Raw genomic sequence first — 26,574 nt, forward strand, 5'->3', positions numbered from 1 at the left:
TGTGTGAGGACGTGATAATGGCTTTTGGGATCCCTCGAGACAGGAAGGATGAAGGATGGAATTGGGGATTAAATGGAGAATTAGGGCACTGAAGAAAAACAGGCATCACCATGTTTTAATAAATAGAACCAGCATGCATTTCAACACCTTGGTTACTTTGAGCTTTACTCGGCTGTGTTTGTGATCATCTTGTGTGCTGCACATTGATGGTCCTGAATGACAGTAAGCGAGAGAGAGAGAGAGAGAGAGAGACACTCCTCCTCCTCCTCTGTCTCCTCCTCCTCCTCTCATTCAGTTGCCTTAGCAGCGCAGCTTCATTCCTCCACAGTTTGGTGCTGCGTGCGTGGACCTGTCTCATTTGTACCATCAGCAACTCATCAGTGGACTTTCCAGGTGCCATTCCCCACACGGATTGGTGCCAAATGCACATTTGTATGTTTGTGCCTCAGCCTGTGCAAGCGCAATTAAGTTACTACTACTAAAAAAACTCAAAAAAACTCAGAAAAAAACAAAACAAACCTGCAGTTGGAGCCACAGAAGATGGATTTTCGGGCGATGAATGTGAGTGGGGTGTCAGACTGCACGAACCTCAGCGTGGAAGTTACGGACTATGTGAGCTGCACAAACCTTTCCATCAAAACGACCAGCAGACCCAGTAAGAACATCTCTTCTCTTCTCTTCTTGCTGCATGAATCATCCAAGCTGCAGGTGTGTGAACTGTATTTGTGCTTCTCATTCCACCATGCAGAAGGTGGAAAACATCTGGCTCCAAACAGATGGCTTCCAGAAATACTGTGCTTATTTATGATCTGAAGCCACTAGCAGACTGATTAAAATGAATAAATGAATTTAAGCACTAGTCCCTGGTTTAAAAACAGTCGACCATTTGTGTTCCTGTTGACTAATTAAAAATTGACATGTGACTGATTACCTGTTTAAGTATCTCATCAGCAGCCTTTAAGATAATTGATCACTCATCTTAAACCAGCGTTTCCCTTATGTGCTGGTCACATCACCCCCCACCTCACCCCGCCTTGAGCTATGTTGAATCATTCTACTTCATTGATTAATGCATGTGTTGATTATAAGGAAAAAGAAAAAACAAAATTGTGATTCCTTGTAGGTTCTAAGAGGACAGGATTTCTTAATTTTCTTTCTTGTAGCTGGTGTTTTTGGCAAACGTGGCAACTGTTTTAAATCTTTCTCCAGAATGACTTAAACTGAGTTGTTTAAATGGTTAAAAATCAGATATTACAGTGCTTTCCAACGCCCCCGCCACCTGCCTTTGAACGATAAATAGGCATCCCTCTATTCCCAAAAGAACAGCTAACCCACAACAGCAGATTATGGAGATAAAACTGTGAAATTCCAAGAGCATGAACTGTTATACTGCTTTTATGCTCAAAATGGGTCCATTTGAAGGATTCAGATGCAAAACCCAGCATCTCCAAAATGACATTTTTAGTTGAGGAAATTATGCACTTGGCTGCTTCGGTAATGTTTAGTGTGCAAAATATTAAATACTTTGAACAAATCATTTCCATTTTGTTGATGGAAATCTGTGCATTTTAAACTGCAGTTTTCTCCATTTAGTGCAGCGGATAACTAAAAAAAAAAAAATGCTTCAAATTGTGATGCAAGCACCAAATTTGGCACACGTACTCCTTAGACATTACTCTTTTAAAAATGCAGAGTGGCCACATGAACTTTCAATAGGCAGCCAAGAAGTATTCAATTGAAGAATTACACTGGGGTCAAAATTTAAAGATGCTCCAATCATATTGAAAGGTATTCCATATTATTTGTCTGATCATAAAGATTCCAAAAAGGTATAGTTTGGACTATCTGTGAATGAATGTTCTGGAGTTATGGGGTAAAAACAGCAAGAATGGTGACAAAGGTCAATTTCAATTTGTACAGGGGTCAAAAGTTAAAGTTGCTCCAATTTTGGTAAAAAGTGATGCAAATTATTAGTTGAGTGAATATGGTTTTAAAAAGGAATAGTTTGCATCATGTATCATGGTTAGTTATCAAGTTACAGGGTAGCACATGTCACATGTTATAGAATCCAATGGATGTTGACATTGTTTAACTTTTACTTTGCAAACCAAGCACGCAACACAATCAAAACTATTCCATTTATTAATCCTATTAGCTCAACCAGTAATTTGCACCACGTTTTACCAAAATTGGAGCAACTTTAACTTTAGACCCCTGTACAAACTGAAATTGACCTTTGTCAGTGTTTTTACTGTTTTTACCCCATAACTTCACAACATTCATTCACAGATAGTCCAAACTATACCTTTATGGAATCTTTATGATCAGACAAATAATATGGAATACGTTTCATTATGATTGGAGTATTTTTAAATGTTCACCCCTGTGTAATTCTTCAATTGTCCCCTTCTTGGTCGCCTATTGAAAGTTCACGTGGCCACTCGGCATGTTTAAAAGAGTAATGTCTAAGGAGTATGTGTGCCAAATTTGGTGCTTGCATCACCATTTGAAGGATCCCTCAGTACATATTCACTTATCTGCTGCACTAATGTGGTTTTGCATCTGAACACTTCATTTGTACAATAGATGTTGCCTGAAACTGAATAAATATTGGGATCTTTAGTCATCCAGCTTTAATAGCCTGTTGTTGCATTGTTTGGCACATGTGCACTGTCTACTCAGCAAGTCACCCGTGTAACGCCATGGGGAGGAGAGCGCTTTGATGCGGGCACGCAGGCTCTGTGTAAATACATAGACATGACTGAATCTATGGTTAACACTGTGACAAATGCCTCTAACTTGCCCAAACAAATGTGGACAAAGTCCCTTAATTGTGTCCCAGATGTGAGAATCAGAACATTAAGACAATATTCAATCGATAACATTGGTGCTGTCAGCTATAATCCTGTGCACACTGTGTGTACATTTTTGTCACGACTTTATTCGTGAAAATCATTCAGTGTCACAACAGTAAAAATAATTTGTGTGCAACTACATTTAATACTATATCTTGATTCACACAAACAATAGCTGTGTTTGGGGAGGAAGGCTGGAAAAACAGGAGACTTTTCCATCAGGAAGCCTTGTCAGGGAGATTACAGAATGCTATAAAAACACAACATTCCATTCATTCATCAAAAAATATTAAGGTGTACTGCTCCATGAAAAGAAAACACCAACTCAATATTTTTCACATCTCATTGCTACATACTCCCATTGTCCCCAGAGGGTCCCCACCCCATTCTTTGAGAACCAGTGTTGCCAAGGAAGTTATGTTTGTCACCCAGAAACACACACACACACACGCACGCAGTGGGAGACAGAGTTTAAAATATAACCTTAATTAGATTGCGCCCTTTTATTTTTGATTTATCTCAATAGAATGATGAATTCAGGCAGCACAGTGGCTTAGTGGTTAACACTGTTGCCTCACAGCGAGAAGCTCGTGGGTTTGATTCCCACCTGTGGCCTTTCTGTGTGGAGTTTGTGTGTTCTCCCTGTGTTTGCGTAGTTTCTCTGTGTGCTCCGGCTTCGTCTCACATCCAAAGACATGCAGGTGGTGGATTGGACACTTTAAAAATGTCCGTAGGTGTGTATGCAGGTGTGAATGTGTTTGTTTGTCTATATGTGGCCCTGTGACAGACTGGCATCCTGTCCTGGGTGCACCCCACCTTGCACTCTATGACTGCTGGGATAGACTCCCCCCCCCAATGACCCTTAATTTGGACTAAGCGGTTGAAGATGAGTGTGTGAGTGTGAATGATGAATTCAGTGATCATTGAATGCAATGAACTGTTGTTAATTTTGATTGTCCAGTAAGTCAATTGGTATAAAAAAAAACCCTGCAGTGTAACTGCGTGTAACTTTTGACAAATTTTGACAAGCGCAGAGCAGACAAAGCCTCATGCACCACCTGTCACCTTAGATGTTGAACAACACCTAATCTCTCAATGTTAATAATAAATAAATGAAAACTGTTACACTGAGGGTGATGGGTATCTTGCCAAAAGTTGAGAGAGATTACCACGAGGAACGACCACCAAGAAGGGGACTGACAATTTCTTTAGATGATCACATTGTGTGTCAAGATAAGATGTCAAGATAAGGACCAAGTGTCCACAGGTGCATCTTGAAGACAATACTGAGAAAAGAACTACCTGCACCACATCTTTTAATGTCATAATCTGAACCTCTTTCCATCATAACGTCACTCAGTGAAGTCATACCAGAGCAATCATGATATCTTTAGAAAGCATTCACCAAGACCTTTCATCTGATGTACCACACATGTTTCACTTAGAAATGGATTTTGACCTACATGTAGGTCACATTTGACCTCACGACAAGCCCTGAAGGTCAAGGTCATTTGCTTTTCTGAGACAACAGCACTTTTGCAAAGCCAACCCCTATAATTCCCTGATATTTGGATGCAAAAAATCAAGAAAATGCCTTCAGGAATGTTTATTTACTGAGACTGGTCTTTGACCATATTGTGACCTTGATCTTTGACCTTGATCTCAATTTTTTTCGCTTGTCAAGAGAAGTTTTCTTCAAGTTTCTACATGTCCATTTTGAAGATGATCCAAGACAATTTGCACACTTTTTCACCCTTAAATATCTAAATTTTGCACCTTTTTGTCACCATAACGTCACCAAATAACACAAAACTTTTGATATGTTCTGAATCCTGTAATTAAGCTCTATAATTTGGTGCACTGCACAATTTGTTTTACTCAAATATGAAATTTGACCTACTTGTAGGTCATCTTTGACCTCCAGGTAAACCCTGAAGGTTTCTGAAGGTTTGTCTTGCTAAAACAGGTTTATCTTGCCAAAACTTCATTTTGGCAGATTAATAAATAAAATTCTTCTTTGTCCGTACCCCACCTTTTCATCAAGTTTCAAGAAAATTGGTTTTGTAGTTGTTGCATTTGGAACTTTATGACTGCAGTGACAAATGTCACCTGCAGGGGCACTAGGCCAGTGAGAATATAAGGATGTGAGTGAAGCGCAGCCAGTCCCAGAAGTGAGGTGATCCTGACTGGAGCAGGTGGATTATGTTTTGAAAGTCCTGTAAATAAATGTGAATAGTTCCAGTGCTGCTGCGTAATTTCTTCAAGCTTATGAACCTAAACTGAGCAGCACACGACGGTAGTTTTGTGTAATCCTGCTAACATTTACAGATATGTGTGATGTTTTGGCAAAGGTATATGCCCTTGGAACACTCACACACTCACTCACTCCACCTAACGTGCATGTGTTTAGATGTGAGAGGAAGCCGGAGCACTCGGAGGAAACCCACGCGAATACACAGGAGAACATGCAAATTTCACACAGAAATGCCAAAAGTGGGGAATCAAGCCCATGACCTTCTTGCTGTGAGGCAACAGTGCTAACCACTAAGCCACTCACTCTTGGAACACTCTCTAGATATTATTATTATTATTATATTTGATTGATCTGTGAGAATAATCAGATGGTTGCAGCTTTATGCTGATCGGTTTGTTTGACCAGCACAAACTGATATCAGATTTTGTTGTAATCAACATTCTCATCCACACTGTGTGTAATCGAGCAATAGGAAGACCATCGGTCAGCTTTTTGCATCAGTAATATCACAATCACAATGAAAATCAGCATTTAGAGGTGTTTAAGTGTTACTACTTGTTTTGATGAAGTTTGGCTTCTAAGCTCTTCAACATCACGGCAGAGGAGAGTTACACCCCCCCCCCCCACTCCCCAGGCTTTACAGTCTACCGACTCATTAGGTAATCAGTTCTGAATCAGTTTTTCTCCCTGCCGCTGATGCAGTTTCAAGAAAATTTAAAATCTTCCTCTCTAAATAATTCACAGCCATTCCTCCATCTGCTTTCACTGACCTTATAAGGGAGGCCTGAACACGGCTTCATCAGCTTCATTCTGGTCCAACTGCCCTCAGTGTGCAACCAAGAAATGTCCTGAGATAAATTACCGCCCCCGTCTCACTTTTGTGAGGACACACACTCACTGCATGCTCTCTTATTTCCCTAAACCATAACTGGGTCTGATTCTTCTGTCTCCCAGCACGGATGATTATTTGCATCATCTGTGTTGGTGCTATCAGACGTGAAACTCTGGTGGTGGGATGTAAAATTAAAGCCTCACAATATTCTCTGAACACTGTTCACTGATTTTTTTTTTTTCTTTTACTCCAAACCATGGATTTTTACTCTTTAACAAGATTTTTGTGTTTCATACTGACAGGCGGGATGCACGGTAATGGTAGGACACAAATGCACAGCTCCGGCAGACAGCTCTGTTTGTTAGTGGTCTTTACTAAAGGAAAATGCAGAGGTCGGTACACGAGCAGGCAGTCCAACAAAAGCAGCAGTACAGAAATCATCAGGCAAAATGGCGTGGTCAAAACAGGCAGGAGGTCAGGTACACACTATGAGGCAGGCAGGAACAAGAACACAGGTACAGAGCTGGAATGCAGGCACAAGGCACGATAAACTGGAGGAGAACAATACCACCCAGTGAGCTTATAAAACCCCAGGTGGCAATCAGGAACAGGTGCACATGGAAAGCACCAGAAGCAGGGCGTGGCCAGAGAGAGAAAGAGAAACACCCATTACCAAGAACCAATAAGAGAAACAGAGACAGACAGACCCAAGCAGAAAAATCCCAACAAAAGAATAAATAAACCAAAAATCTGATAACACAAAAGAACAAAACTCAAGCCCTGACAGTACTCCCCCCCCCTCCTCCACGGCCGACCCCGGACGCCCCAGGCGAACCAGGATGAGAGGAGTGAAACTCATGAATCAGAGCGGGGTCCAGAACAAAGCGGGAGGGAATCCATGACCGCTCCTCAGGGCCATAACCCTCCCAATCCACCAAATACTGAACCCCACGGCCACAACGGCGAGAGGCCAGGAGCCGCCGCACTGCGAACGCCGGGCCACCATCCACGAACCGGGCGGGCGGGGGGGGGGGGGGGGGGAACGGCAGGAGGGCACAAAGGACTGGACCTAGCAGGTTTAATCTGACTGGTATGAAAGGACAGATGAATGCGGAGTGACCTGGGGAGACGAAGACGAACAGAAACGGGGTTAATAATTCTGGACACAGGAAATGGACCGATGAACCTGGGAGCCAGTTTACGAGACAGTCCTCTCAATTTCAGATGGCGGGTAGAAAGTCACACTTTTTGGCCGGGAACATAGGCAGGAGCAGGGGACCTTCTACGGTCAGCGGCAGACTTATAGGCCTGTGCAGCGGAGGATGAGACGAAGTGCAGAAGGAACCGAAAAGTCGAGATCTAGAGGAGGAAACAGAGAGGGTTGATGACCAAAAACGACATGAAAAGGTGAGTAACCAGTAGATGCTGAAGGCAAGTGATTATGGGCTAGTTCAACCCAGGGCAGTTGGACGGACCAGATGGCAGGCTGCTGGGAGTCTAAAATTCGGAGTCCCTCTTCCAAATCTTGGTTGACCCGCTCGGTTTGACCATTGGCTTGTGGATGGTAACCCGAGGTTAAACTAGCTGAAACCCCAAGGAGACGGCAGAATTCCCTCCAGAAGTGTGATACAAATTGAGGACCCCAATCCGACACAATATCCTGGGGAAAACCATGGATTCTAAAGATGCTCGTAAGCATCACCTCTGCGGTTTCCTTGGCTGAAGGTAACTTGGGCAGGGGAACAAAATGAGCCATTTTGGATAATCTATCAACTACGGACAAAATCACAGTGTTTCCTCTAGAGGGTGGAAGACCAGTTACAAAATCCATAGTAATGTGTGACCATGGATGAGTAGGAACAGGCAACGGCATTAACAGTCCTGCAGGAGGGCGATTGGGCATCTTATGCATAGCACAGGTTTGACAAGCATTAACATTCGGTTACATGATTCACCATTCCCGGCCACCAAAATCTCTGCTGAAGTACCAACTGAGTCTTTTTTATACCCGGATGGCAAGCAAAGCGGCTGTCGTGTCCCCACTTGATTACCTCCCCCCTGAGTCCGGCAGGAACAAAAAGCCTATAAGCAGGACAGGCGCAAGACACCGGAACCCCATCAGCTGCCGACCGGACTCTCGACTCAATTTCCCATGTGAGAGTGGAAACAAAACAGGAAGCAGGCAGGATGGGTTCAGGATCTGCTGGGGCGTTGACAGGTTCCCCCTGACGAGACAAGGCATCGGGTTTCCCGTTTTTTGTCCCAGGCCAGTATGACAACATGAAATTGAATCTGCTAAAAAATATTGCCCACCTAGCTTGACGAGCGTTAAGGCGTTTGGCCGATCGCAAATACTCCAGATTTTTATGATCGTATAAACCAGAAAAGGTGTTTGTACCCCCTCCAGCCAGTGGCGCCACTCCTCCAAGGCCACCTTTACTGCCAACAGCTCGCGGTCCCCGATGCTGTAATTTCGCTCAGCAGGTGTCAACTTCTTGGACAAATAGGCGCACGGATGCAGCCTATTGTCTTCAGCACGTCCTTGAGACAGTACCGCACCCACTCCAAAATCGGAAGCGTCTACCTCTACCACGAACTGTCGGGCGGGGTCAGGGAGGAGCAGCACGGGGGCCTCAGTAAAGCGATTCTTTAAGACCCTGAAAGCGTTCTCGCACTCCGGCATCCATGAAAATGACCGGAGGGATGATGTGGCGTCATGAAGAGGAGTTGCAATGGAACTGAAATTACGAATGAACTTGTGGTAGAAATTAGCGAAGCCCAGGAATTTCTGGACCTCCTTACGAGAAGATGGAACAGGCCAATCTCGTACCGCAGCCACCTTGGCAGGATCCATTTTAATTTCACCTTCTGAAATCACAAACCCCAAGAAAGAAACAGAAGATTAGTGAAATTCACATTTTTCAGCTTTGACAAACAGGCTATGGCTTAACAGGGTCTGAAGTACGGTGTGAACATGTTCAATATGCGAATCTAGATCAGGTGAGAAAATCAAAATATCATCCAGATAAACAAATACAAACTTATTGAAATAATTCTGCAACACATCATTTACCAGGTTTTGAAACACAGCTGGGGCATTTGTGAGACCAAATGGCATCACTAAATATTCATAGTGCCCCGAGGGTGTATTGAACGCCGTTTTCCACTCGTCTCCTTCTCTGATCCGAACAAGATGATAAGCATTACTGAGATCTAATTTCGTAAACACCGTAGCTCCTTCCAATAACTCAAAAGCTGATGAGATGAGCGGCAGAGGATAACGGTTGTTAATGGTAACTTCGTTAAGCCCCCGGTAATCAATGCATGGGCGGAGTGATTTATCTTTCTTCTCCACAAAGAAAAGCCCCGCCCCAGCAAGTGACGAGGAGTGATGAATTAGCCCAGCTGCTAAGGACTCCTGTATGTACTCGTTCATCGCGTGGCGTTCAGGTGCCGACAGAGAAAATAGTTATCCCCGGGGTGGGTTTGCCCCAGGAAGGAGCTCGATGGCGCAATCATACACACGATGAGGAGGTAGTGATTTGGCCCTGCTTTTGCTAAAAACTGTAGCTAAATCATGATAGCAAGCAGGAACCCCAGTGAGATCTGGGTTAGCAACGGGCTGAGAGAGAATTGATCTTGAAAGGCAGGAGTTATCACAAGCTGGGCCCCATGACACAATTTTCCCCTCAGCCCAATTAAAATGAGGACAGTGCTGCTGTAACCAGGGGTGCCCCAGAATAAGCGGATGTGTCATCTTGTCAAACACATGAAAACTGATCATTTCGGCGTGATTCTCTGTCACAATCAAAGAAACAGACTGAGTGCGGTGAGTGACACGTCCCAATTCACGGCCATCCACAGCACGCACCACCAGAGGGCGCGAGAGCTCTACTAAATTCAGATGCAGGGACCTGGCAAGAGAGGACTGAATTAAATTTGCGTCAGAACCGGAATCAGTGAAGGCTGACAAGGAAACAGAGGAATGCTCAGAGGAGAGCCTCACAGGAATAACATTTTGTGCTGTGGATGGAGAAATAGAATTTAGACTCACCCATATGTCCGACTTTGGCCGCAAGGTGGCACTCCTGGCTAGGCAATGACTAATCATGTGTCCTGAATCGCCACAGTAAAAACAAAGTCTGTTGTCACGACGACGCTACTTCTCAGCGGAGGAGAGGTGACTGCGGCCCAGCTGCACAAGCTCCTTTGTGCTGCGACGCGGAGAATCAGCGTCGACCTTACTGGAGGAAGTGCAGAGAGGGGGAGATGCGGAGCGGCTGGCTGGGTGCCAGATGGCACGCCGTGGAAGGTCTTGCAAGCGCCGGTCGGTCCGGATGGCGAGAGCGATGAGCTGATCCAGGTCTTCGGGGAGATTCACAGACACCAGCCGATCCTGAATCTCTTCAGCCAAGCCCTGGAGAAAGACATCCTGAAGAGCTGCGAGATTCCAGTCACTTTTAGCAGCCAGGATGCGGAAGTCTATTGCGTAATTGGACACTCGACGTTTTCCCTGCCTCAGCCTCATGAGGGATCGAGCTGCTTCACGGCCCGGAGACGTGTGCTGGAAAACCAACTGCAAAGCAGTGGTGAAAGCCGGAAGAGAGAAGCAGATGGCGCATTTACGACCCCACTCAGCTGTTGCCCACGCCAATGCACGACCAGTCAGGTGAGTGATGATGTAAGCTATCTTCGTCCTGTCGGACGGGAACTTACAGGCCATGAGCTCAAAGTTCAACTCACACTGCGTTATAAACGGTCTGACGTCACCTGATTCGCCTGAGAAGCGTTCTGGTGGAGACAGCAGGTTGCAGTACTTATGTGCAGGTGTAGAAGCAGGTGCGGGTGCTGACAGCCCCAGTGGTGACGAACTGGTACTGTCGGTGGTCGTCATGAGGGAAGCCTGATGATCAAGTCTGGTTAACAACTGATTCATCTGAGTGCTTACCAACTCCATAAATGAGTCTTGACGTTTAGCGGGATCGCTAAACCCGGAAGTCAGAGCAGTGAGATGGTCTTGCTGCTGTGTGAGCTGCTTACTGTGACAGCGTACTGCTGACCGTAATGGGTCAGAGCTGGCTGCGTCCATCGTTGGCCAGTTTGTACTGACAGGCGGGATGTATGGTAATGGTAGGATACAAATGCACAGCTCCGGCAGACAGCTCTGTTTGTTAGTGGTCTTTACTAAAGGAAAATGCAGAGGTCGGTACACGAGCAGGCAGTCCAACAAAAGCAGCAGTACAGAAATCATCAGGCAAAATGGCGTGGTCAAAACAACAGGCAGGAGGTCAGGTACACACTATGAGGCAGGCAGGAACAAGAACACAGGTACAGAGCTGGAATGCAGGCACAAGGCACGACAAACTGGCGGGGAACAATACCACCCAGTGAGCTTATAAAACCCCAGGTGGCAATCAGCAAATCAGGAACAGGTGCACATGGAAAGCACCAGAAGCAGGGCGTGGCCAGAGAGAGAAAGAGAAACACTGATTACCAAGAACCAATAAGAGAAACAGAGACAGACAGACCCAAGCAGAAAAATCCCAACAAAAGAATAAATAAACCAAAAACCTGATAACACAAAAGAACAAAACTCAAGCCCTGACACATACAGAAATATTGATGTCACTGACATAAACATTTTTGGATGATGTTTAAGGTTGTTAATAATTGTTATTTAAGAATAATTATATTTAATGGTAGCTCTTCGTCTTCTTACCCTTGATCTTGTCAAACGCACACCTAGTGTAAAGGTTTCATGTCAGCTGAATGTTCATAAGGGCCCCTTCACACATAACATGATTGAAGCCAACTAGTGCACAAAGGAGGAATTGCATCCCAGTTGTGAAAAATCGGAGCTGCCTCCAACGCCTCATACATGTGTCGCTACAACTATTCGTGCACACCAGTGGCTGAAAGACAGAGTGCCATGGAGAGCCCATTCGATCCCTCTCACGGCAGGTGTCGGCCAAATTCCAGGTGTCACACTGAAAATCCAACACCGCTCGCTTGGCACTTAGAAAATGTGGTGCCGTTTGCACTGTAAGCACGAAAATAGTGAGACGACCACTTTCGAGCTGGCAGTGAAATTTGTCTAAGTGCCCCCACGAGTGTGGTGTTGCAAAAACCAACACATATGTGGCGTGCGCGTGTGTGTCACTGTCGCGCCCCCCACACATGTGGCGTACGGGGGGAGAGCACACTTGCATGACATGCTGATATGTACGAGGTCTGTCAATAAAGTAACGGTCCTTTTTTTTTTTCCAAAACTATATGGATTTCATTCATATGTTTTTACGTCAGACATGCTTGAACCCTTGTGCGCATGTGTGAGTTTTTCCACGCCTGTCGGTGACGTCATTCGCCTGTGAGTACGCCTTGGGAAGGAGTGGTCCCGCCCCCTCGTCGGATTTACATTGTCTGGAACTGGCGGAATGAAAAGGACTTTTTTTCCATCAGAATTTTTTCAGAAGCTGTTAGAGACTGGCACCTGGAAACCATTCAAAAAATTTATCTGGCTTTTGGTGAAAATTTTACGGGCTTCATAGAGAATAAGGTCTGTTACTACAGCATTAAGGACGGCTTTAAGGACGCTCGGCGTGCCGCGCTCTGCGCTGCGATGACGCGGCACAAGCCGCCGGACCATTTCTAAACGGATGGCTCTGTGGATACGAGACCGTCGTGTGCTCTTTCTCTGGTTATCACAAGAGCTGGACCAGCTCTGGATCAGCCATTTTCCGGCAGATTTCACTTTTAACAAGAGATTTTGTCATGGAAAGCCGCGCGGAGGCTTCGCGTGTAAAGACCGATTCGCTTTGGAAGCGAGACAAAGGAACACCTCCATTTCGGCGTGTCAGAGGACAAGTTTGGACATGTCTGTCTCGGCTTTTAATGCTTACCAGTCCAGTAAGTATCAGTGAAATTGTGGAGAGCTGGACACAGCGCACGTCAGCAGACTGCTCCATGTGAAATGAACCGTCAGATCACACAGCAGACAATCTGAATGTCACGTGGGTCCGCCCTGGTGTGTGTCCGACGGAGCACACGCGCCACAGGACTATGACAATATGACAAGCCAACAGCACCACAAATACGCCATTTTCAGTCAATATCACCAAAAATATGCAGTAACAAATGCTGTTTTGTCAGTTATTACGGCACTTTTTTCTCTTCTTTTTTAAAAAATACGTTTATCTCCCTGTTGATTTTAGTTATTTTACACTGTGTTGTAAGACAGTGATTGTAGTGCAGTGGTAAAGTGTCTGTCTGGTAATTTGGGCTTTTGTAAATTGCAGATTCGAATCCCGTGACTGGCATTTATTTTTTATTTAACTAGGGTTATTTAACTGCAGGGTTCTGTATTGCGTCCCCTTTTAGTTATTATTTATATCAACCCAGTGATATTCACTAATTACACAGCTGACTTTTATTTTATTTTTCTCCACATCAGTGGCGCGATGTGGTGCAGCTGCTCACGCTGTTTGTGGTTCCCCATTTTGTGTTTGGTTCGCAGATTTTCTTCCAGTTTCTGCGTCTTTCGTGTTATGTGTGAAGGGCCTTAACTAGCGATCAAGACGGATGTTAAAAACATTTCTTCAGTGGTGAAAATCAGCAATATTTTTATAAATTTGGGCCTGGAACTGAATCTGCTCATCCTGCAAGATGAGTCCCTGGCAGAAGTGTGAATGGTTCTGCTAATCGGTTAACAGCTAATTAGCAAAGCTAACTTTTTTGTTAGCAGATAAGCTAGCTTTGAAAACAATTATTGCAGCAATCGGATTCCACTAAATTTACCTCCGTTAACTTTAAGTCAGGAAGCATTTTTTTAAGAAAGTTTAAAGGTTAAAAATCATGCATTTATTCTTGTTGGAGCTTAAACACTAATCGAACAAGAGCAAGCTGAGATTTCGGACGTCCACCAAGGGTTGATGAGGACTCAAAGTAAAAGATATGTGATTCACATGACCAGGACTTCACCTAGATCTGGATTTCACAACACAATGAAATAATTGCACACTGATCCAGAACGGTCCGACTGATCAAGATGTTGCAATCTGATATTTAATTCACACGCTGAAACAAAGTAGGGTCTTCCTGATTTTGGTTTTACATTGTGATGTAAATAATCTGGATCCAGATCACCTCCAAAATTCAGTCGTGTCTTCCAAGGCCTGACATATTAAGTCCTTGGTGTACGTAATATGTGAAATCAACACATCACCCAAAGGCAATAAGCATCTGGAGGAGCATGAGGTCACATCAGAGTAAATGCATGATATTTTTACTTTCCTTTAGTTTTTGATATTTTTTAATTGGTTAATACATTTGGTTCCGCTATTTATTTTCTGGACTGTTATTTGTTTCACTGCTCAAACATGCCTGATATTCCTGTGTTTTTCTGTTTGACGGAGGGTGGAGCTGAGCTACATACATGTGCATGTATGTGCACATGCATAGAACAGAGTGTGTTTGCGCATTTGTTGGGGTAATTCACAGATTAAAACTCTTCTGCCTTGACAGTGAGTGGGTTCTAAAGCCCTTCAACACATAAAGTCTGCAGGTTTACAAACTACACTGTTTGTGTTCCCTGCTGTTTGTCCATTAATTTGGTGGTTCACAGCATCATTACATCTTAAGTTTAACTGGAAATCAGCACCATTACAGTTTGAGAGCCAGAATATTACATTATTGTCCGTAACTTCACGGCACAATGTATGATCAAAAATAAAAATTTTCATGAGCATTGGTGAAAAGGTGAGGCTTATCCTGGAATAGATTTCATAACATTTCAGTTCTGCATTAATAATAACTGCATGTTCTGATTGTCATGGAAAGATGTTTGGGTGCATCGCCTCCATTCATGTTTGTGTGGTGTGTTGCCATATGATGAGCACCACAGAGCCACACTGCAATCTCTGGTGGAAATTCAATTTCAAATTTATTAAACTTATCCGCCATGCCGCACTAGTGTTTATACGCGCAGCCACTGACTGTAGTGCTCACACTGAATGAGAAGCTAATGTGACAGAATTTCCAGAATTGTAAAACATCAAATTAATTTCCTGTGAATACCAAAGCAGATAACAAATAAAATACATAGCTGAACAGCTAAATGTCAGCTTTCATGTTCAACAGGTATGTTTGTTATAAAAATACTTTAAAGTTTGAAATAAATGGAGCTAATGTTGTCAAGCTAATCCCATTCTTACTTCCTGGATATGCTTAGCACTATCAAGACAGGGAAAAACAAACCTCCCAAATGCCTCGGGATCCCCCAGGAAGAATTTTAAGGTTGGCCGAGAATAGGGAAGTGTGGGATGAGCCGATAAGTCTACTGCCACCGCGACCTGGAACAGACGAGTGGCAGAAAATGAATGAAAGAATGAAAAACAAACCTCAGTAAACCAGTGGAACACCATGAAGAGGCTCTTGTTGCCACTGATTTTTATTTATTTATTTTTTTATATATTAAAAAGTATTTAGACACTGACTGTACTACATTATCCTTCAGCATATCATTCAAGTATGTGAATGACTCAAACAGTTACATGGCAAATGCTATGTTGATGTCATGCTCTTTCCTGCCCACGAGGGGTTTCTGTTTGGTTGTGGGTTCTCGGTGGCCTCCGGATTCTTTGCCTTCTGATTTTTTTATTCATGTTATGTCATGTCATGTTGGTCATGCTCTATTTATGATTAGTTTTGTTTCATTTATTTTCTGTGTATCACTTGGTTGCCATGTATTTAGTTTTGTCTTAGTTCCTGTCTTGCCTGTAGTTTGTTTTGCCTTATTGCTTATTGTATTACCTTTGTATTCTTTCATTCATGGTCCCTTTTTGTCACTTCAGTCACATTTATTGTATTATGCATTAGTCACTGGTTTTAGTTATTATTCATCTTCAGTGTTTCTTATCTGGTTATGTGCCGTTTGTTATTTATTGCATTATTCTGTAGGCTCTGGTTTTGTCTCTCTGTTCATTTATTTTCGGTATAGACATAGTTTATGTTGTCATCTCTTTATCGGTTGTTGCATTTACTTTTATATGTTATTAGTATCAGTTCCATTCTAGTTGTTGTTGTTATATTCATTGATTCATTGAACAAATGTGTAAAATAAATGAAAAATAAGGCATGATCCATACATTTGCTTTGACATTGCAGACAGTAACAAAACAAGTGATTTCATGATTTGTGGGTCAGTTCATTTCATTTGTTAAGGGCCCTTTCACACATAGTGCGAATTTGGTCGAATTGCGCATGAAGTGCACATGAAGCAGGAATCGTATGCACAATGTGTAAAATCGTAGCTGCCTCCAACGTCTCGTACACCTGTTGCTACAACTATTTGCGCACACCAGCAGCTGAGTGTGTGGTTTGCTAGCCCATTGAACCCTCTCATGGCAGGCGTCAGCCAAATTCCAGCTGACACACATGAACATCTAATACCGCTCGCATGGCACTTAGAAAATGTGTGGCCATTCGCACTATCATCACGAAAACAGTCAGCAGACAATCACTGCTGAACTGGATGTGAAATTTTGTCTAAGTGCCTCACGACTGTGGAGTTGCAAAAAACCACATACATGTGGTGCATGTGTCACCCCCCCAACACATCTGGTTTGCCAGGGGGTGGGGGCACGCTTGCATAAAATGCATACATTTAACAAGATTTAAGAAGGTACAAACAATTACAACAAGAAGTAGCTTCAAACTGCTCAAATTACAGAATATTACAGACAATTATTTGTTGTTACAGTTGTCCAGAATCCTCTGTATTGTTGTGTTGTTAAAAAACAAAACAAAACATGGGTCCATTTTAAATATAATCTTACAGGAGGGACATGATTTATTTCATGCCAGTATACCAGCCAGGACTTCATACTGTGTCCAAATGATAATCCAGCAATGTCCACCATTAATATATTTACATTTTAGCAGCTGTGGTGCGCTGATGAACTGTTAAATATGCGGTTTGATGTAATATTTCAACTGACATATATTTAACAGTTGAACAGTCCATCTGAACTAATTATGGCTTGCGATCACATCTAACACTGCTAAAAAAACATGACAAAGTACTTTTATATGTGATGTGTGTTATTAAGTGGAATTAAATGTATGACTTATGACTCACTTGCACATGTCATATTTTTATGTGTAATGCTGCCACTCACATTTTTATCCTTTCCAAATGTCCATACGCGTAGGTCACAGTTTAAGCACATATGCAAACATTTTGACATGTAGTTTGTTTTTATAAATCACAACATATATGTTAAAACCATTGTGTATGTGTTTTAGGTCCTATCTTGGTTAAAATAAACCATCTTGAATCCTGGATGGTAAACAACCAGGAAGACATCTGATCGATATCCTCTTGAGAGTAACCATCTCTCTACTGAAGCTTGGGCATCCCCTTTGCCTTCTGCAGTCACTAAGTTCCTCAACTCTAAGGCAACTGTGCGCTGGCTCATGCCCAGAGAAATGCACCACATGGCCAAAAGGTTGCTGTGCATGTCTTGAGAGGTTCATCGCACACAGATACACTTCTGATGCTTGAATCCAGGAAGTCACTGAAAGCCTGGATTTTAGTCTTTATCCAGGACAATCGCAAACTCAGACATGTCAGTTCCTCTCTTAGCTTCTCAAGTGTTGCAGTCAAGACATCCACTGATTCTGCAAAGATCACAGCATCATCTGGTAAGTCACTTAGTAAACCTTTCCTCATCAACAAAGGTGCTTAAGCTGTTCGTTTCCACAACCCTAATCAACGCCTATTCCATGCAAGCTTTGAGCAACACTGGAGACAGAACACATCCCTGAGGAACGCCAGTATTCAGTACAGCAAAATAGAATTATAATAAATCGTGCATACAAATTTAACTCAATGTGCACATTGTTGTATACATTATCTGATTATGCGGATGAGTTTGGACTTGTTTTGGTTCTGTCAGGGGCTTGATTCCATGGGATAACACCCAGCCCCACTTTTCACTACGCTTCAGATGCTCATTCAAATTGACATTTTTGCTGAGCTCGCTCCATCTTCTTGAGTGTAGCTATGATACAACATCATGAAGTGGATCTCGAATGAACAGTCTCTTTTTTTGTTGTTGTTTTCCCAGCGAGAAACCATTGCCGAGGGCTCAGAGTGAATAAGAGACACTGCCTTTTTACTACACCGAAACTGCACACTGCACAGTAATAAGCATGGCTCAGGAGCATCTAATATCTAACCAATTTTCCCGACAGGGTGTCTTATCAAAGAAATAACTGTCTCGTGCCCTTCGGGCATGTGCACGGTGATGCTTGCTGTCATAACATTGTCCCAGTAATCAGATGAAATAATTGAAACCACTTGCAGGGACATGGTGTTAAAACAAATACAATGTGCACACATAGGCACAAAATATCTGGAGCATCTTCCTGGTAATAAGCTGATGACTCTTTTGCACGTTGCCTTCTTCAAAGCTTTCTGTGGCTTCTGCACATGTAGTTAAAGAGGTCAAGTTATCCACTTTTTCACCAAGATAGTACAGGTATGAAGGGTCTCAAGGCTGATATTGGATTGAATTAGTCTTTCTAATACAGGCCACCGAGTGTCTAACAAATAGTAACCATTTAAACCAAGGGTGGCACACAGCTGAGCCAAGCTCCCTGTAATGCCTGGTTCCCACATACCGTTTTTATGATGTCTACAATATACGTGACACACTCGCTAGTGTTCAGTGTAAAGAAATGCATTTCTGTGCAGAGACCACAGGAGCCACGAGAAGCTAATTTTGTATGTTTGTTTTCTGCCATCCAGCTGTTTGAGGAATGCTCATGGAACACTATAGAGATAAAAACAAGATGCAACAAATTAATAACACAAATAACGTTCCTGTGACCCGTCTTGTGAGTGCCTCATTCCAACCTTTGAACTCTTACAAGCCTTAAGCTGAACTTAATGATTCATCATATTAAATTTGAGCCATCCATCAATGCATTCATGGTACATTTCTATCACTGCAGGGGTACATGTATCGATGTAGTTGTATCAAGCAGTTTCAAATTGATTTTCGATTTGTATTGGTTAATTACACAATAAAACATTCAGATTCAGTTTTCCCCAATGGCACATGTTCCTTTTTGACAAACAATACGTGTGTTAAGTCAATTACAAGGTAGATTACTTTCATATTTTCTTCACTGTGTCAGATTTTTAGTGCGTCAAAGGTTTACATACACATTGGAACCGTACAGATGAGGAAGGAGCTCTAAATTAAGAATTTTTGTGAGGCAGCTGTGATGGGAGGGTTCTGTGAGGCAGAAGGGTTGATGGTCTGATCCAGAGATCTGGGTGGAAAAGAACAAAGACTAAGCATTGCTTTACCCTTCTGGCTACCCCAAATGCCTCGTAACGGCAGTGTTACTGTAAGTGACCAGTTGTTGGTTGTATCTTTGTTCGGCAACAGACTGTTGGACACTGGGGTGTCTGGGAGTGTCATAGAAATGAACTTCATGCGTCTTTGAGAATTGGTAGACGTCTGCTTTCCTATCACTGTGTTTGCAGAGACAGCAGAGGGGCCTGGGATTTAATGACCCATCACCCTCAGGAAAGACTTCTCCAGTTAATGCTAATGCTGTTTATAGTTTAGACATGAGCTTACCCTTAGATGTTCAAAGTGCTCTCTGCTTTTGGACATCTAAAGCCTATTGTCTCTTGCACCATCCTGCAGTTGGTGCAAAGGTATATGCAATTGGCAAAAGTGTACAAAGTGTATACTGTACATATGCAACACCGTGTGTGCCTATTAAAAAACACACACAAAAAGTCCCCTTGACTTTTTTAGATATACATATATTTAAAAAGTTTGCTCTTTAGAATCAAACTCTCTAAAAATCATGATTATTTGTATTCTGTTAAAACTTCTGTAATAATGTAACCCATTATAAAAGTAAGTGTTGGGGAAGTGTCGTGACACGGACCCACAACAGGGGGCGTTAATGAAGGGACAATGGAATAGCCAAAAAGTAACAATTTAATGTTGTGAAGGTGCACAACGTAGTACAGACAAATACAAATATGCTGTATATCAATCTGACACAAGGTGACGTGTGGCAGGCTCGAAGATAGATGTCCGGTGCGAGAAGAGCCGGATCCCACACAGCTTCCACCACCAACAGATCTGAAGAACACCGGAGCCGCCAAGCCCTGCGCCCCAGGTGGCCACCGTCTTCAGCAGTCAGACCCGGTACTGCTGGCAGAAAACAGAAACAGTTCTGGATGAGTGTGAGTTCGCACACTCAGTAATCCCACAGTCTGTATACAGTTAGGAGGGAGAGCCTCCACCTCCGAATCACACACTCGTGCAGCTCCCGAGATAACCACTTATCTGGGTGGGGTGGGAGGCGAAGCCGTCGCAGTCCACACCAAACGCCAACTCAGCAGACAGGGTATCCGTCCCAGGAAAACGGCTGCAAAGAGATCAGACTAATACTCGGATTAAGGTTCAGCAGAGAATTAATTACCTGTATGGTAGAAGATTTCTCGGCGAGGAGGTGGAGTTGCAGTCCAGCCTTTGTAGTGGTGGTGATGGGTGACAGCTGGTGTTGATAGGTGACAGCTGTCACCTCCCGCGGCTCCGACGCCCTCTCGTGCTTGGAGCCCGCACTCCAAGCAGGGCGCCATCTGGTGGTGGTGGGCCAGCAGTACCTCCTCTTCAGCGGCCCACACAACAGGACCCCTCCCTCAACGGGCGCCTCCTGGCGCCCGACCAGGTTTATCCGGGTGCCGGGCGTAGAAGTCGGCCAGGAGGGCCGGGTCCAGGATGAAGCTCCATTTCACCCAGGAGCATTCCTCGGGGCCATACCCCTCCCAGTCCACCAGATACTGGAAGCCCCGACCCTTGCGACGGATGTCCAGAAGCCGACGCACGGTCCATGCCGGCTCCCCATCGATGATCCGGGCAGGAGGCGGTGCACGTCCAGGGGTGCAGAGCGGTGAGGTGTGGTATGGCTTGATCCGTGACATGTGAAAAACAGGATGGATCCGCAGTGAAGCTGGCAGCCGTAGCTTCACTGCGGCCGGGCTGAGGACCTTGGTGATGGGAAATGGCCCGATATACCTGTCTTTCAGTTTTTGGGAGTCCACTTGGAGCGGGATGTCCTTTGTTGACAACCATACCTCCTGCCCGGGCTGGTATGCCGGGGCCGGGGAACGCCGGCGGTCTGCATGGGCCTTGGCCCTCATCCGGGCCTTCAACAGGGCAGAACGGGCGGTCCGCCACACCCGGCGGCACCTCCTGAGGTGGGCCTGGACCGAGGGCACACCGACCTCTCCCTCCACAAGCGGAAACAATGGGGGCTGGTACCCCAAACACACCTCAAACGAGGAGAGGCCGGTGGCAGACGACACTTGGCTGTTGTGGGCGTACTCTGCACACCCGACGGCCTGGAGCACCCATCTGGCCTGGATAGAGGTAACGCAACGGATGGCCTGCTCCAGCTCCTGGTTGGCCCGCTCTGCCTGTCCGTTCGTCTGAGGGTGATACCCGGACGAGAGACTCACGGTGGCCCCCAGTTCCTTGCAGAAAGTCCTCCAGACCTGACAGGAGAACTGAGGGCCACGGTCTGAGACGATGTCCGCTGGTATCCCATGCAGATGCACCACATGGTGGACCAGGAGGTCTGCTGTCTCCTGGGCCGTAGGGAGCTTCGGGAGGGCCACGAAGTGGGCCACCTTGGAGAACCGGTCCACTATCGTTAAGATGGTGGTGTTGCCCTGGGACGGCGGGAGGCCCATGACAAAGTCCAGGCCGATGTGGGACCAGGGGCGATGAGGCACCGGTAGGGGTCGGAGGAGTCCTGAGGTTCTCTTGTGGTCCGCCTTGCCCCTGGCACAGGTGGTGCAGGCCTGGACGTAGTCCCGGACGTCGGCTTCCATAGACGCCTACCAGAAGCGCTGCTGGACTACTGCCATGGTCCTGCGCACTCCGGGATGACAGGAGAGCTTCGACCCATGACAGAAGTCCAAAACCGCAGCTCTAGCCTCTGGTGGGACGTACATTTTGTTCTTCGGGCCGGTTCCCGGGTCCGGGTTCCGTGTCTGGGCCTCCCAGACGGTCTTCTCCACGTCCCAGGTGAGAGTGGCCATGACAGTGGACTCGGGGATGATGGTCTCTGGGGGGTCTGGCTGCTCGGCCTTGGCTTCCTCTTCATGCACCCGGGACAGTGTATCCGACCGTTGGTTCTTGGTCCCGGGGCGGTATGTAATCTGGAAGTCAAAGCGCCCGAAGAACAGTGACCAGCGGGCTTGCCTGGGGTTCAACCGCTTGGCGGTCCGGATGTACTCCAGGTTCCGATGGTCCGTGAAAACCGTGAAGGGCACCGTCGCTCCCTCCAACAGGTGTCTCCACTCCTCAAGAGCCTCCTTCACCGCCAAGAGTTCCCGATTGCCGACGTCATAATTCCTCTCAGCCGGGGTCAACCTGCGGGAAAAATAGGCACAAGGGTGGAGGACCTTATCAGACTCCCCGCTCTGGGACAGCACGGCTCCTATCCCTGAGTCAGAGGCATCCACTTCCACTGTGAACTGGCGAGTAGGATCGGGCTGCACCAACACTGGTGCAGTCGAGAACCGGCGTTTCAACTCCCTAAACGCGGCTTCGCACCGATCCGACCAGGTGAAGGGGACTTTTGTGGAGGTCAGGGCTGTCAGGGGTTAGCTACCTGACTGTAGCCCTTAATGAACCTCCTGTAGAAGTTCGCAAAACCGAGGAACTGTTGCAGCTTCCTACGGCTTGTTGGGTGGGGCCAATCTCTCACCGCCGCAACCTTGGCCGGATCAGGGGCGACGGAGTTAGAGGAGATGATGAACCCCAGGAAGGACAAAGAAGTGCGGTGGAACTCGCACTTCTCGCCCTTCACAAACAGCCCGTTCTCCAACAACCGCTGTAGGACCTGACGTACATGCTGAACATGAGTCTCAGGGTCTGGAGAAAAGATGAGTGTGTCGTCTAGATACACGAAGACGAACCGATGCAGGAAGTCCCACAAGACGTCATTAACCAATGCTTGGAACGTCGCGGGGGCGTTTGTGAGGCCGAACGGCATGACCAGGTACTCAAAATGACCTAATGGGGTGTTAAATGCCGTCTTCCACTCGTCTCCCTTCCGGATCCGAACCAGGTGGTACGCATTCCTAAGATCAAGTTTAGTAAATATTTGGGCTCCATGCAGGGGCGTGAACACCGAATCCAACAGAGGTAACGGGTATCGGTTGCGAACCGTGATCTCATTCAGCCCTCTGTAATCGATGCATGGACGGAAACGGAAAACGGCTGCAAAGAGATCAGACTAATACTCGGATTAAGGTTCAGCAGAGAATTAATTACCTGTATGGTAGAAGATTTCTCGGCCAGGAGGTGGAGTTGCAGTCCGGCCTTTGTAGTGGTGGTGATGGGTGACAGCTGGTGTTGATAGGTGACAGCTGTCACCTCCCGCGGCTCCGACGCCCTCTCGGGCTTGGAGCCCGCACTCCAAGCAGGGCGCCATCTGGTGGTGGTGGGCCAGCAGTACCTCCTCTTCAGCGGCTCACACAACAGTAAGACGCTTCAGCTGCTCTCTGGTTTGCACTCAGGGTCACCACAGCGGGTCCAAAGTGGACTTGCACATTGATTTGGCACAAGTTTTATGCCAGGTGCCCTTCCTGACACAACTCCATATTACATGAAGAATTGTGGCAGTGGTGGGGTTTGAAAACCAGGAACCGCTGAAACCAAGCCCACAAACCACTTGGCAACCTTATTTTGTTTTATTTATACTTTTCAGTTGACCAATTTTTTTAGAAATCTGTTTTGGTATTGGTCTTAAGTAATATTCTAATTTTCTGAGATACTGAATTTGGGATTTTCATTAGTTGTCAGTTGTAATCATCAAAATTAAAAGAAATAAACATTTGAAATATATCAGTCTGTGTGTAACGAATGAATATAATATATAAGTTTCACTTTTTGAATGGAATTACTGAAATAAATCAAATCAAATGTATTAATTTAAATAGCGCCAAATGATGACAAGTCTCCTCAAGGCACATCACAAACATAATTTAAAAGGCAGAATAAAAAGAATAAAGATTAAAAACACAATAAAAAATTGAAAACATAAATAAGTAAAGGTGAGAAAAGGCTCTGTAACCCGCTGACTTTTTATTCACCCTAGGGACGCGCAATAGGCCTGCACCATGTGAATGCAGGCCCCGAGCCAGCATGTACGGCTCAACCAGGCCAGCCAGATAAGGGGTGCCAGTCTGTGAACAGTTTTATAGGCCAGTAATTACACTTTAAAATCCAATCTCAAAGAGACTGGAAGCCAGTGAAGGGATGCCAGAACCGGCATAATGTGGTCAAACCTTCTGCTTTGTGTCAGACATTTTGAACCAGTTGAAGACCCCTCATGCTGGACTGCAGTAAACCAGAAAACAGAGCATTACAATAATCCAATCTGGAAGAAGTAAAAGCATGAATCACAGTCTCAGCATCAGCCATAGACAGGATGGGATGAATCTTCACTATATTTCTTAGATGGAAGAAAGCAGTCCCCGTAATGTCTCTAATGTTGGAGGTGAAAGGACAACGTAGGATCAAAAATTACCCCAAGGTTCCTCACTTTGTCAGTATGATGCATAACACATGAACCTAGGCTAAGGAGTAGCTGATCAAATTGATGCCGATGTCTTGCTGGACCAAGAACCATCATCTCAGTCTTAATCAGAGTTCAAAAGTAGAAAGTTACTAGACATCCAACTTCTCACTGCTGCAAGGCAGTCTTCTAGAAATTTTATGTGGACAAGATTTCCAGCAGTTATCGGCATGTATACTTGAGTGTCATCAGCAAAGCAATGAAAAGCAACCCCAAAATGCTGCAGTATGTTCCCAAGGGGTGATATATACAGGATTAAAAGCAGGGGCCCAAGGATCCCAGAGGAACCCCAAACTTCATGCCCCTAAAATCAGAGGTAGTGTCACTGCACAAAACATAGTGGGAACGACCCGGCAGATAAGATGTCAACTACGTGAGGGCAGTTCCAGTAATCCTGTAACAATTTTCCAGCCTATCAAGTAGAATATGATGATCAATGGTGTCAAACACAGCACTGAGATCCAACAACACCAAGACTGCAGTGGTATCCAAATCCAAATAGATCATTCACTACTTTAATAAGTGCTGTCTCTGTGGAGTGACATTTTCTAAAAGCAGATTGCAGTGGCTCAAAAAGATTATTCTCAGTAAGGTGGTCCATGAGCTGCTGTGAAACCACCTTTTCCAGAATTTTAGAGCAGAATGATAGATTTGACATCGGCCTATAATTTTTCAATACACCAGGATTGAGATTAGATTTCTTGAGTAATGGTTTAACCACTGTAGATTTAAAACAATTTGGAACAGATTCAGAATTTAGTGAAAGGTTAACAATTTCCCGCACAGTCGGCCCAAGAATGGGCCAAAGATCCTTAAACAATTTTGTTGATATGGGATCAAATAAACAAGTTGTGCTTTTCGTAGACATCACGAGTTTCATCAGCACGCCTAGTGAAATACTATTAAATTCAGTGAATAAAGGTAGCACCTCAATGGTAGCCCCCACCTCAATAGCTGGGTGCAATGACTGGACCAAAATTTGCTGAGATATGCTCAACCTAATATCTTCTATTTTCTTCCCAACATAGCCCAGAAAGTCCTGTGCTGAAAAGGGAGAACCACCAACAGGTGGCTGTCCGCGAATAAGAAATGCCACCATATCAAACAAAAACTTTGAGGGATGCTTGTTTTTGTTGATCAATTCAGAGTAATAGGCCTGCTTCATAGCAAATAGAGCATGCTTATAATCTAAAATAGCTTCAAATAGCTTCACACCTCTAGTTTGGAACTATGCCATTTCTGCTCCAAACCTCTAGCCCTCTGCCTACGGTCACGCAAGTAACCATTGAACCAAGGCGTCTGTACCTTGGGGAGGCATGGCCTTAGTAGAGGAGGCGCAATCTTATCAAGTGTTGTTTTAGCACTAAATTCAGGCTATCCGCAAGACTGTCCATTGACTGAAAATTCATCGAACTTGAAGTTAAGATTTCCGTTAGTCTAGCTTTGAGTTCAGTCAAAGTTGAAGGTTTAATAGTATGTCACCGCAATGATAGGCAAGGTTGTTACTCCACTAAACACGCCAGCGTAATGGTAAGCCTAATAAGTGACCGGTCAGAGACCACGGATGCAAGAGTCAGGATCAGGGGCGTCGGACTGGGGGGGGTAAAGGGTACTATGTACCCAGGGCCCAGAGCATGGGGGGGCCCACAAAAAACTGGCATTAAATACATTTTTGTGTTGCATGTTATTAATGTCCATACAATTCCTGTTGTAAAAGAATATCATTAGAATGAATGTATAAATGTTGCAAAACATAATTCTGCTCTTGAAAAGCAACCCCAAAATGCCGCAATATGTTCCCAAGGGGTGATGTATAATATTGAAAGATCTCTGAGGGCCCCTCCCACCCCTGCACAGTTGTACAATGGTTTAGTCCAGGCGCACAGGCAGCACTCTGCCCCCCACACACACACATCCCAAACGGGATCTCACAGAAAGAGGTGTTTAGT

At 44.9% G+C, this 26,574-nt stretch overlaps 1 protein-coding gene across 1 annotated transcript in view; it reads left to right on the forward strand.

Annotated features, from left to right (window-relative positions):
- Positions 1–274: 274 nt before the first annotated feature.
- si:dkey-1h24.2 (uncharacterized protein LOC100137117 homolog) overlaps positions 275–26,574 on the forward strand; it is a 148,701-nt gene continuing 122,401 nt past the window's right edge. The window contains exon 1 of the mRNA XM_034176068.1: positions 275–655. Within this exon, the coding sequence (XP_034031959.1) occupies positions 541–655 (115 nt within the window). The 5' untranslated portion in view covers positions 275–540. The remainder of the gene's footprint in view (positions 656–26,574) is intronic.

This window comes from Thalassophryne amazonica, chromosome 1 (genome assembly GCF_902500255.1).
Source record: "Thalassophryne amazonica chromosome 1, fThaAma1.1, whole genome shotgun sequence".
Taxonomy (NCBI): Eukaryota; Metazoa; Chordata; class Actinopteri; order Batrachoidiformes; family Batrachoididae; genus Thalassophryne; species Thalassophryne amazonica.